General features: G+C 36.2%; 1 protein-coding gene across 2 annotated transcripts in view; it reads left to right on the top strand.

Annotated features, from left to right (window-relative positions):
• The window catches only part of DENND1B (DENN domain containing 1B), a 234,296-nt gene that overhangs the window by 169,487 nt on the left and 52,351 nt on the right, over positions 1-12,458 (top strand). For both annotated transcript variants that reach the window (XM_058668968.1, XM_058668967.1), the window contains one exon: positions 5,525-5,650. In XM_058668968.1, the coding sequence (XP_058524951.1) occupies positions 5,525-5,650 (126 nt within the window). The remainder of the gene's footprint in view (positions 1-5,524; positions 5,651-12,458) is intronic.

The following is a 12,458-nucleotide window of genomic DNA, read 5'->3' as shown; positions in this document are numbered from 1 at the left end:
GCAAAGTGGAAGGAACAGGAGGGATAATTTGCATGCCTAAGGGCTGTGCTACAGGAAGGAGACTGACAAATTTGAGAAATAGAAAGAAGACTGCAGTGAGATGAAATAGAGTTATGCAAATTGAGTTCTGTAGTCAGGGATGATATTTAAGACCCTCAGTTCTCATTTGGGTTTTATAGCAAACTTATTTAAGATTTTTTTTAAAGATTTATTTTGTTTTTTATTGGAAAGTCAGATATACAGAGAGAAGGAAAGACAGAGAGGAAGATCTGTGCAATGTTTCACTCCCCAAGCAGCCACAATGGCCAGAGATGAACCAACCCAAAGCCAGGAGCCAGGAACCTCCTCCAAGTCTCCCACATGGGTGCAGGGTCCCAAGGGTTTGGGCCATCCTCCACTGCTTTTCCAGGCCACAATCAGGGAGCTGGCTGGGAAGTGGGGCCGCCGGGAGTAGAACTGGTGCCCATATGGAATCCTGATGCGTTCAAGGTGATGACATTAATCCACTAGACTACCAAGCTGGGCCCCATTTAAGATTTTTAACTGAGGAATACTGTGATCCACTTGTAGTTCAACAGTAACATCTGGGTTTCTAGATCCTGAAGATTTTTGGAATAAGAATCAGACCAGAAAAAAATCAGTGGTTTAAGTAAAGAGTGACAGTTACTTGAATTTGGTATCAATGCAGATTTAAACAGTGGCTAGATTGGGAATCTGTATCACACGTAACTCTGGCAGGGCTGGGGGATATATTGCATGAGGGGCAAGAAAAGGCTGATGTGTTGGGGAGGGCTTGCACAGCTCCTTTTAGAGCAATGAGATGAATAGTAGTGATACGGGTAGGACATCGGACGTGGGGTGGGGTGAGAAGCGATTTTAGTTGACTGAATTTTTAAGATGGTTGTGGAAGGAAATGAAGGTAGGTGAGGCAGTAACAGTTAAAATTTGATAGAGAATTTAAGCATAAAAAACCCCAATGTAACGATACCTTCTGTAGACAACAATGTCATGCTTTTTATTAAATAGATGATAACGATCACTCAGACCTTCAAGTATAGGCTGCTCAGGAACTAGTGTCAATTTGGAGGAAAGTGTCAATTTCATGTCTTAGAAATTGAACATTACTAAGATTAAAACTGCGTGGAGAACATGGGGGCCCTGGGATGACGTCGGCCGTTCCTCACCCTGGGTACTGGGGTGACCGGGGTTGGGTGGAGCTTCTCCCCTTGTCTTCCCCTACTCCAGATGTGGAAGATTAAAGAGTTGTGGCAATGGTGGTCTCGCCTGCTTTCCCGTTGTCTTCAACCCTTCCCACCCCAATCAACCATGTAAACTTCATCAAGAATAAAATCTAAAAAATGAACTAAAAAGAAAAAACCTGTGTGGAGATTCAATATTCACAAAATTAACATAATGTGTCTCATGGCAAAAGAGGAGTTTTTAACTTCATTTGCTGTTCTAAAGTTGAAGATTGAAATGTTTCACTTTTCTAAGTGTACATAGTTTCTAGAATACAGTATAATTGCATAAAGGGAGATTTTTAAAACATAGATAATGTTTAAATTTGTGGAGATTATAATATGGAAATAGTATTTATGAATATTTATTTTATCATCTTTCCTTTACTCTGCTTTTTCTGTTTATGGCACTGAAAATAAAAATTAAAGCTTTTAAGCATAACAGTTAATATATATTTTATTGCAAAGATACATGTAGAAGAGTAAAATCTATCACATTTCTGAAAATCTCAGCCCCCTTCTGTGTTTTAGCTTCCTAGCTTACTCCTGGTTGGCATAATTACTTCATTATTCAGACTAAGTTTGCATAACTTACACTCTTTAATTTAGACCTGTTTGCTATGTTTGCTTGTGTAATTCTTTCCTGTTATTCAGAGTCACTGAGTGCTGAGTGGGGAGGGGAGTGGTGTTATTCCTGCGGCCGCACACTCCCGCTGTGCTGAAATTCAGGCTCTGGCCCTCTTGCCATGGCTGCTCTGAGGCCCAGATTCCCATTGTGTGAAAGGGAATGAAGCACTGGATAAGAGCAAGGAAATCATGCTTATTTCGCAAGTTTCTTTTTGCTGTTTAACTGTGTTGTTTTGGTCAAGTGTCATACCTGCTTAGACTTCAATTATTCATCAGCTGAAAACTGCCTAAAAGAACAATAAAATAAGATGTCAATTCTGAATTGATTTTTAGCCATTGGGGATTGAGATCAGCTTACTTTCATACAAATTAAAAGAGAAAACAATTGATACTTTTTGTATTACTAGGATTGTGTGGTGTAGTAGCCATCTGGCCGTGGTGTACCTGAGTGCTAGCTTTGGGATTCGTGGGAAGCTGTGCACTTATCTCATAACTGAACCTAGGTATTTGGAATCTAAGGCAGAAATTTCTGTTTCTCAGCAGATATTGAAAAAGTGCAAAAATATTCCTTTTCTTTTGGTAGATAAACCTGCTGAAAGGTAATTGGCACTGGAAATGGTAACTGGTGATAACTTACTTCAGTGATGTAAAGACCAGGAAAACAGCAAGGATGATGTGTCATTTCATATTGGATTAATATCCTCATGTCTAAAACTTATTTTTAAAAGCACTTTCGTGGGCTATTTTTGGGCATTCTGTTTTGCACATAGGAACACTTAGTCAGCTGTTCTTACGCTTGCATCGAAGTCCAGCATTGGTCAAGAGAGAGCCTGGCTAGTGCACTTTGTGAAAGTCAGCTGATGTTGAAACAGCTGAATCATATTTCTTACAAGGTGGTTTTAACCTCCCCATATATATATGTATATATAAACTTGCACACCCGTGTGTGAGCATACTCCTAGTAGGCTTATGTACAACGGCCATGTCTGATTAAAATATAGAATGAATCACATGTTTGATGGTAAGTGTTCCAGTAGCTACACTGTAAAATTAAAGAAGTAGGTAAATTAATGATACATTTAATTCAAATTTTGTCAGGGTATAATAAATATAAAATTATTGAGATGCCTTATTTTGTCTTGTTGCAGTAAAGTTTTCAAAGACAATGCCTGTTATACAATTTTAAAAAATTCAGTTTGGAAGTCTTCCTGTCGCTAAATGGCTACCTGACTGGACAGCACATTCTAGAACAGATGTCTATCTATCTATCTATCTTTCTTCCTTCCTTCCTTCCTTCCTTCCTTCCTTTCTTTCTTCCTTTCTTTCTTTCTTTCTTTCTTTCTTTCTTTCTTTCTTTCTTTCTTTCTTTCTTTCTTTCTTTCTTTCTTTCTTTCTTTCTTTCTTTCCATAGGGAGCTCAGAACAACTGTTGAGTGACTAATTTTCAAATGAAGGCTGCACGTTTCTGCTTTGGTTAGGAAGGGTTTGTGGAAAAGTAACCAGTCCTGAAAACCATAAGCATCAGTGATGGTACTAAACTGTGATACAAGCTGGGCATGCTTGTTCCCACTCTGGGAGTGTGTGTGTGCTTACCATCGTACAAACACTGTGCCTTGATTTATGGACAAGTGCCTGGAAATTAAAATATAAGTATTATAGCTTATATAATTTATTATATTAAAAATATACCTTGGGAGATTTTCTTTGGCATGACTGTTAAAATTTTTTTTTCATTTTTGGAAGTAAATTTATTTAAAAAAATACCCAACCACTTAATTTTTATATTACTTTGAAGGACTGGAAGTACATTTCTCCCTTTATAACCGTTTTTTAGGAGAGGTAGTTATTAAACTGGTATTCAATCCTGTATTTTTTCTTTAAAGGCATTTGAAACAAACAAAACCCCCACATTATTGCAAATCAGAAGGTATTAAGAATATTTATTTTTGCATTCCTTAACTGTATTATTATTTGAATATATAGTTTGCCCAACTTTCTCTTAAATGAATCCTGTTTTATGTACTTTGTGGCCTAAATGAATTAGGCTCTAAACTTTTATCTGAATTTGTTGAGCTTGGATATAAATTGAAAAGATCACAGCTATGGGGAGAAGACCTATACTGCAAAGGCTTTGGTGCATAGATTATCAACATCATAACTCTAATTTTTTCAAAACTACGGTTATAATTGGACCCATTGGGGGTCTGTTTCTTTGATCAGATCACAGTAACTGTGACTTTACACTGGAAAATGTCACTACTGTGAAGGCTTATCACCTGTAGCGCTGGTCTTTCCTCTGATGCTGTGTTCATTTCTCATTAGCATTATTCAAACTTTAGTTGTTAATTAGGTTGACACTTCAATTACAATCATCTACAAGAGTAGTCTGCTTGCATAGGAAAATGAAAATACTCTTTTTTGCATATATATGTAAAAGAGAAGTGGCATTATTTTGTAGCAGTTTCATACAGATAAGAACACGCTCTTATTGAAGGGACCATTCAACAAGAATTTGCCTAATCTGTTTTTGTTTTTAGGAAAACAGAACTGTTACACAACTTGACATGATTTCATTTTAAGCGTTGACAAGGAATGTATGTAATAGTCAATACTTTCAGATATGAAAGCTGTAATTTTCAATTTTGTGAAAGGAATCAAAGTGAATTTAATGCATAGGAACATTTTACATGTCCGCCTCACCTTGACATATGGAGTATGATCTTAAAATTTCATCTAGCCAAGGTCTACTCCTAAAAAAAAAATCCATAATACTTATAATTAAAGGAGGAAAACTATATGGCCAAGAATTAGAAATTTAGTGCCGTTTGAAAGTGTGGAAATTCCTAGTATTAAGATTTTAGTATTTTAATATGATTACTGGTTCATGAGGTAGTGACAGTGAACTCAAACCCAGCATGTGGTAGTGGAAAAAATTCGACAGAACTGATTTCAAATTACTGCTTCACCACTCATGAGCTACATAGTGAGGTCAGATTAATTCACATCTTTGTGCCTGGTTTTATTCATTCATAAATGGAAATATAAGTGCTTTTCTTATAGGTTTGTTGTGAAGATGACATGAGACAATGTATATCTTTGTAGAACAGCATTTTCTTTTGACGGCAAGGTCTCAGTTTCCCTCTCCCTTTTTCTAATCTTATAATGATAACGAAAAAGTATTCAGCTAATGACCAGAAAGTTATATATGCAAATGAGGCTTACAAAAATAAAATAAAATAAGATAAAATGGTGAGAGATCCAGGAGGACCCATAACAAATAACCTTATGTAGTAGAAATGAAGAATACCTAACCAACCGCATCTCAAAACAAGTGGACACATGCTGTAATTGCTAAAAATCTGCAGAAAAGTGGCTCACAAGCAGTTTACAGTAAAATAATTAAAGCTTATTTATGTCAAGAGGCCTTGGGAAAAAAAGAGAGCATAAACCAATTTGCATTAGCACATTACTATCCTCTCCTGCTTTCCTTTCAATTAACAGACCAGCAGGTGCTCTCCGCAGTTAAAAAGATAAGCTATCAGGGAGGAGGATGGATTTTTGGCTGACCTGCAGACACCGTGGCTTGCCTGCTGATTGGGTTCGTACCTCGCTGTACCAATTTCTGAGGTGTTAATTTAACTATTCCTCTCTGTCATGCAGGTCTCGGCCTTGAAAAATAAACTGAAGAAGCAGTCCACAGCTACCGGTGATGGAGTGGCCAGAGCCTTTCTTAGGGCACAGGCCGCTTTGTTTGGATCCTACAGAGACGCACTGAGATACAAGCCTGTAAGCCTCTTATTTCATCAGCATTTTAATTTGTTTCTTTTTTTTTTTTTTAATGGTTCTTCAGAATGAGGTAGAAAAAAGAGACATCATTTTAAGATAACACTTTAAAAAATTCTCACGGTGATCTTTTAAAATCCAACATAACATGCCTTACAACATGCTCCATTTCCAGTGTTTTGACCTTAGTTATTTTAGTATTCTTTAATATTTTCCACATTCTTTTTTCAAAATATTGCCTTATGTTCTAAAAATGTAGTGTTCTAAAAATATAATATTTACCTCTTAATACCTAGGAATTGTGTTCATTCATTTAAAAGCACTTATCTGATCTTAAGGTCATTAACAAATCAGCACATTTATTGGTGAATTTAGAAATCACAAATACAAATTGAATATCCAAAAAACAAACAAACAAAAAAGGTTATCAGTATTTGGAAATTTGTTGTCTTCCTAATTCATAGTATTTTCTAGAGTGGGGTTATCTGTTTATCATAGCTTATCCCATTTCATTTTTCTTATCTCAATACCTGAAAATGATTTTTGTAGAAGTGTAGCCAAGTTTGAGATGGTATAACAAGAGATACATCAGAGTGTATTTATTTTTCTGTCTGAATTATTGGTTTAAGGATGTTAGGCTCATTTTTGTGAGAATTATTACACTACTCTTATGCGGCCATATAAAGTAAGTGGTAGTAATAAGCAGGAAGCCCTGCTCTTTAGTGGGGGTCCCTGATGAAGCTGTGTAACATTGGCTGATTTCCTGAGTCTCTCTGGACTTTGGTCTTACTTGTAAAATGAAACTTCTTAAACCTTTCCCAGCTATCGTTCTGGATTGTTGTATAGGTCCTTTTATAAACTGTGAAGTACCAGACAACTGCAAATGGGTATTTGCTTTCTAAACTCACAACTGAATGAATGATTTCCATTCAGTCTCTCTCATCTCTGCTAGATTACTGAGCTACTCGGAGGAGTCCTTAAAATGCGTGACTGTATCAGCTCATGTCTCCATTATAACTAGCGTACACACGTCGCTTCTTGAAGTACACTGTTTGGAAAGCATTACAGAGCTCACAGTACTGTTCGTAGGATGCATATGTCACGTGACGGAATCCAAAAAAGTATTTCTAATCATAAGGATCTCATTCTTTAAGCCAAGCACCCATATTATAGTGCAGCATGTTCATCTTCAAATTATTCCACATCAAGTAAAATGTAAAAATGAGTTTGAAAGTTCAAAGAATGATTATTTTGGGTTAAGGCTGCTTTTTAAATTATGACTGATCGGAACTTTACAATACAGGAAGGAAATTAAAAAGATCCCTTTGCTTGAATTTTGCCATGCTTAGATACTTAGCCTTATAAGCTAAATCTTTCTTGCTAATCTTTCTTTTAAAATCTGCAAAAGATTCAGATTTGAGGAAAGGATAAAATTGGCATGAAGAGAACATTTTCTTAAATGATTGCAATTATTAGTGTGTAAGGTTCTGGGTAGAATTATCAAAATATTCCAAATAATTATTTTGGATTTTTATAGCTTCTCAATGAAGCCTGGGGTTTCATTAAGCAAACGGGGGCAATGTAAGATTTTCTGCCTCTTAAGCATCTGGGAAACAGAATTTGTAATTTCTGTAGAAAATACATAGTTTTATCTTAGTGTCTTATTGACTGAGCATGTCTTCTTATAAATTTGCTAGCTTATGTACGGTATAACCACTGTATTTCATGTTTTATTTCTGTTTTTGGCACTGCTAGTGTTCTTTCGGAGCCAAGAGATAGCGTTTCATTTTGTATGCCTTTACCTTTCTTCTGATTCAATCTTTGAATAAAAACCTTACTTTTTTAAAGTGCACTGAATGTATTCTAAAATTTTGCTATTTATTTCTTTTGAGCAGATACAATTTTTAAAGTAAGTCTTTTTTGTGGAGAAAATACCTTTTGATACTTTTATCTTTATAGATTATTTTGTATTATAATTTATCAAAATGTTTATATTTTACAACTTTTAGAAATCATTTAAATAACAAATGTATATTTTAATATGTTTTAATAGAGGTTAAAAAAGGGGTGATTAAATATAGAACTCGCAGTAATTTAGTGGTTTTGTCTCTTTCGTAATATAAGGGATCTTCAAAATTTCATAGAAAATGAATATTGTGAAAAATTTGTGTAGGAACTTAAAGAAGTTTTTTTTATTGGTAAAATAAGCTAACCTTTTAATTTCATTTTTTCATAGTTATTTGAAGTACCCTTGCATGTGTCCATGCTCTCTCCTTTAGCTGTTATGATGCAATTGGAAAAAAAAACTATGAATAGGTATTAATAGGTATGAATTCTTTTAGCAAACATTAATTTTTCAAGTTTTAGGATTGTTTATAGGCATAATATAAACTATTATGTTCCTCACATTTGGTGGCTTTAAAAACATAGCTTGGGTCTGTGACTGACCACAGACAGCCTCAAGGGCCACGGGCTCAGCTGGCAGTCACGGCCCTCACCTGGGTGGACTGCTCCTTGGTTCACTTTCTTCTTGAACTTTGACCTCAGTTCAGACAGTTGTGCCTGAGGCTCCAAATGTCCCAAGCTTCTCAGCCTTCTAAACCTTTATTTATAATGTTCTTTCTCCCCTGCAGGTCTTTTATCTTTCTCAGTTTTAATGGCCATCTAGTTCCTTCCTGATTCCTGAATCTGTCATTCACACTGACCCTTTCTATGAATTACTTATGTTTATTTCCTTTAACACATTTCTTCTCCCCTTTTCACATATTATTTATTATAATACTATATATTGCTTTTTACCGATGTTTGCAATTGTTCATCATCGGTAAAACAGTAACTGACCATTAAGTGCCCATTTGATCTCAGACACGCGTATGCTTTTAGGTAAACTCTTTCACTTGGTCCTCACACGCCTTCGAAATGCTGTTCTTTTTATTTTAAACATGAGGCAAACCATACTTGCAGAGCTGACATCACCAAAGTGGCCCCGCTGGTGAAGGTGAGCAGCAACCCAGCTGGCCCGCTGAAATGTTTCTGTTCTGATTTGCCACTGGTATCATCCCATGTGCTTCTCAGATAAGTTTCCTGACCCCAAGGGTTCCTGCGGCTCAGATTCGCAGCCGTCCTTGTGACGCCCCACACGCTGAGCTGAGGTGGCCGTCTGGGAAGTGAGATCTGTCTGACCTCTGCAGCCTGCCCAGCCCCTGTCCACTGCTCAACACCGTGACCCAAGGCTTGCAACTCCCGCATCTGACTGAGGACCATTCCTTCCTCACAAGGAGCACAGTGGTAACAGAATCTCACTAAATAAGCAGAAAAGATCCCCACCAGAGAAGAGAAGAAACTGCAAGTTGTCCCCATGCTGAGGGCCACTCCAGAGATGTCCTAAAATGCTTTTTTTCGGGGGAGTAATGTGCCTCAGCTTCCCCAGAGCAGGGAGGATCCCTGGCCAGGCTGTTGTCCTTTCTTCATGGTGATTCGTTTGTTCCTGGTGCTGGAGGCGGATGTAGCTGCTTTTGCGGTAAAAGTAACTGGCCTCAGAGAATGATCAAGGAGAGTTATACGTAAGAGTCCCTGGAAACAGAGGAGGCCAAGGAATCAACTATTGAATATGTACGTTTTTTTTTTTTTCATGGCAAAAATGCCCATTTCTTTTACCTTGTTGCCAAAAAAGAAGAGGACCAAAAGAGTTTATGATGCACTTCTGTAAGAGCTGGCAGAATCAGTCACAACTGGCCTTCAAGTGTCAGTTTGCGAAGTTTTAACTTTATTCTTTAAAAATGTTTGTCGTGGTGATGAAGTATCAATGTTGTGCCTTTGATGGCTGCGCCTGCCTTGGGTCAGGGAAGGGACCATCCTGAAGGGCAGGCATGGCTGTTTAGTGTTACTGAATCAGAGGAACAAAGGGCCGGAGTAGCAGCCTCTGGGTTGGCCACTGAGAAATGGCCTGAAGGTACAAGGCTTTTGGGGAGTTGAGCAAGTGGATGAAAGATCTCCACCTCTCCTTTTCTCTCTGGTATTCTTCTTTATGAATGAATGAATGAATGAATAAATCCGTAAGAAACCTCTAATGTGCTAAATGAGTTAAAGTGTAAGATTACTGGATTTTGTTTCTCCTCCTAACAAAGCAGCTGTATAATTTTGGGCAAATTAGCATCTTCATGTTTTAATTTTCTGATTTGAAGACAATATCAGCAACAAAATGCCAAAAGGGCAGTGATGCTTCCTGGATTGTTTATAGGATAAAATATTTCACATATATAATAGTTTCACATATGTACACAGAGGTACCTGATGTATTATCTACATGTTAATGTTATTATTAAAATGAAGGTTTAGAAGTGGTATATTTTATTGGAAAATTGCCTTAGATTAGGAAATTGCCTTAGATTAGGAAAGCACTGTCCTAAGCCATGCACTCATCTTAAAAGATTGTTGTAAGAATCAACAGAGAGAGTCTTCAGATACACCTTTGTATGTATCAGTCATGTCACAAATTACTGAAAAGTCAGACTTTTACCAACAGTGGATGCTGAAGAAATGGGTGCCCAAGCATTAATGTATTAGGAGACATATACTTGATTATCCTTAGAACATACAGGAAACATTCATGTTTGTTAAGATAGGAGGAGCACTCATGTTTGTTAGAACATGAGGGAACACTCATGTGTGTTAGAACATAAAAAGAACACTGCATATATTAAAACATGGAACACTCATGTATTAGAACATGGAACACTTATGTGTATTAAAACATGGAGGGAACACTCATGTGTGTTAGAACATAGAACACTCACGTGTATCAGAACATGTTGGGAACACTCCGTGTGTTAAAACATAAAAAGAACACTGTGTATATTAAAACATGGAACAATCGTGTATTATAACATGGGACGCTCACCTGTCTTAGAACATAGAGGGAACGCTCATGTGTGTTAGAACAGAGGGAACACTCAAGTGTGTTATAACATGGAACACTCACCTGTGTTAGGACAGAGGGAACACTCATGTGTATTAGAACATGGAACACTAGCATGTGTTAGAGCATGGAAGGAACACTCGTGTATGTTAGAACATGTTGGGAACATTCACGTGTGTTAGAACAGAGGGAATACTCGTTTTTGTTTCTGGAAATGCCCAGGGTGCTGGCATTTGTCTCATTCACTCGGTTTTTCTGGGCTGCCTTGAGTATTGCTAATGGATAAAAAGTAATTTCAAAAAAAGGTTGGTTAGTAATAAGAATTTTAGTTTGACAAGTTGAAAGAGTTGTCTTTCAGACCTTTTCTGGATTATAAGTAATTAAAACACTCTCAGCAAAGTAATGTTGTATTTAGTGATTAAACTCAAGCCATTGAAATGCAGGATTGTCATCCGCAGGTTCAGGGATGTTCACTACATCATGGCATTCACATTTCCATTTCAGAAACTTGGAGTGTCAACGTGATAGGTTTAAAAATCCAACTTGCAAAATACCACCTACTCACCCCTCCTGGTTTCCTGGTTGCTGAAACATTTTTGACATTCATTCCTCTCATTATTCATGTTTAAGTATAGGATGGACCTGTTGACTTTAGAAATGATTGTTACTAAAGAAAAACTTGGTGTACGCCTTGCTTTGTGATTGGCGCATTTTATTCTTTGTTTTCAGTTAGCAAGAGAAGAACTTTGCTGAATTGCTTCAGCAAAAGTTCTTCATAACTATAAACAGGCAGAACTTGGATCTTTGATAAGAAAGTTTTCATTTATATATCATTAGTAGTTTCATAAGAATGGGGAGTTTTTTCTTTCTTGAATCATGAGAGAAATGTATTCTTTTCATTGTCTGCACAAAATTAACCTGAAACCCATTACTTTTTTCTAAATGTTCAAACTTAACAAAAATGTTAGAGACAGTATATTTAATTTAGAAAAGTCAGTTTTCTTTTTTATCTTAATTTGCTGAGTCATTGACAAATGGAATATTGCTAAGTAGCAATATGTTTCAAGACAGATGCAATAACTTTGGGTTAGCCAGCATAATATGTACAAAGACAAGATTTTCCTCTAATGATTGAAGTTTACAGTTTATTTTTTTCCTCAGTGACTTCATTCTGTAACATAAGCTTCAGAAGGAAATTATTGTTCTTCGTTGCTAAGGTCTGAAGCTGATTTTCTGTATCTTCTATAATAATAACATTGAGACATTTGCAAGAAAAATGACCTATAATCTGAGAAGTAGCTTAGTATTTCTGAGACATTTTGCACCCACTTGAATATTCCCAAGATAGTGTCTTTCATGGATTTTAAAATGTAAATAATTTAGTTTACAGATGTTTATGCTTATTTTATCTTTCTCAATTTTTCTTAATTTTATCTTATTTTTCTCAGTGTCATGCTTTCTAATAACTATGTTTTTATTGTAAGCTTTTATAAGCTGCTTCATTTTTATAAGTTCTAGTCTGATTTAAAAGGAATTCAGCATTAAAAACATAAAAATAGTATATTTAGATAATAATCGCTCAATTTCACATGTTAAGCTAGAAGGCACTGCATTGCATCCATGTTTTACTTGTGATTTAACTAAGCTGTATATATAGAATCCAGATAGTAAACAATAACCTATTTAACATTCAAATTGCAAGGTGCTGTATTGACCACTATAGGGAATGAAAAGATGAGTAACAATTTAGTCCCAGACATGCAAAGATTACAGATAAAATACTTAAAAATGACTTTCAGTGTAAGCCAAATAAAAGAATTTTCAAGAACTTCATGGAAAATGTGTGTTATACAGAAATTATACATGAGTTTCAACTTTGGCACCAAAATAAAC

The sequence above is a fragment of the Ochotona princeps genome, chromosome 10 (assembly GCF_030435755.1).
Source record: "Ochotona princeps isolate mOchPri1 chromosome 10, mOchPri1.hap1, whole genome shotgun sequence".
Classification (NCBI taxonomy): Eukaryota; Metazoa; Chordata; class Mammalia; order Lagomorpha; family Ochotonidae; genus Ochotona; species Ochotona princeps.
The sequence above is the reverse complement of the archived record's forward strand: the minus strand, read 5'-3'. Positions and strand labels throughout refer to the sequence as shown.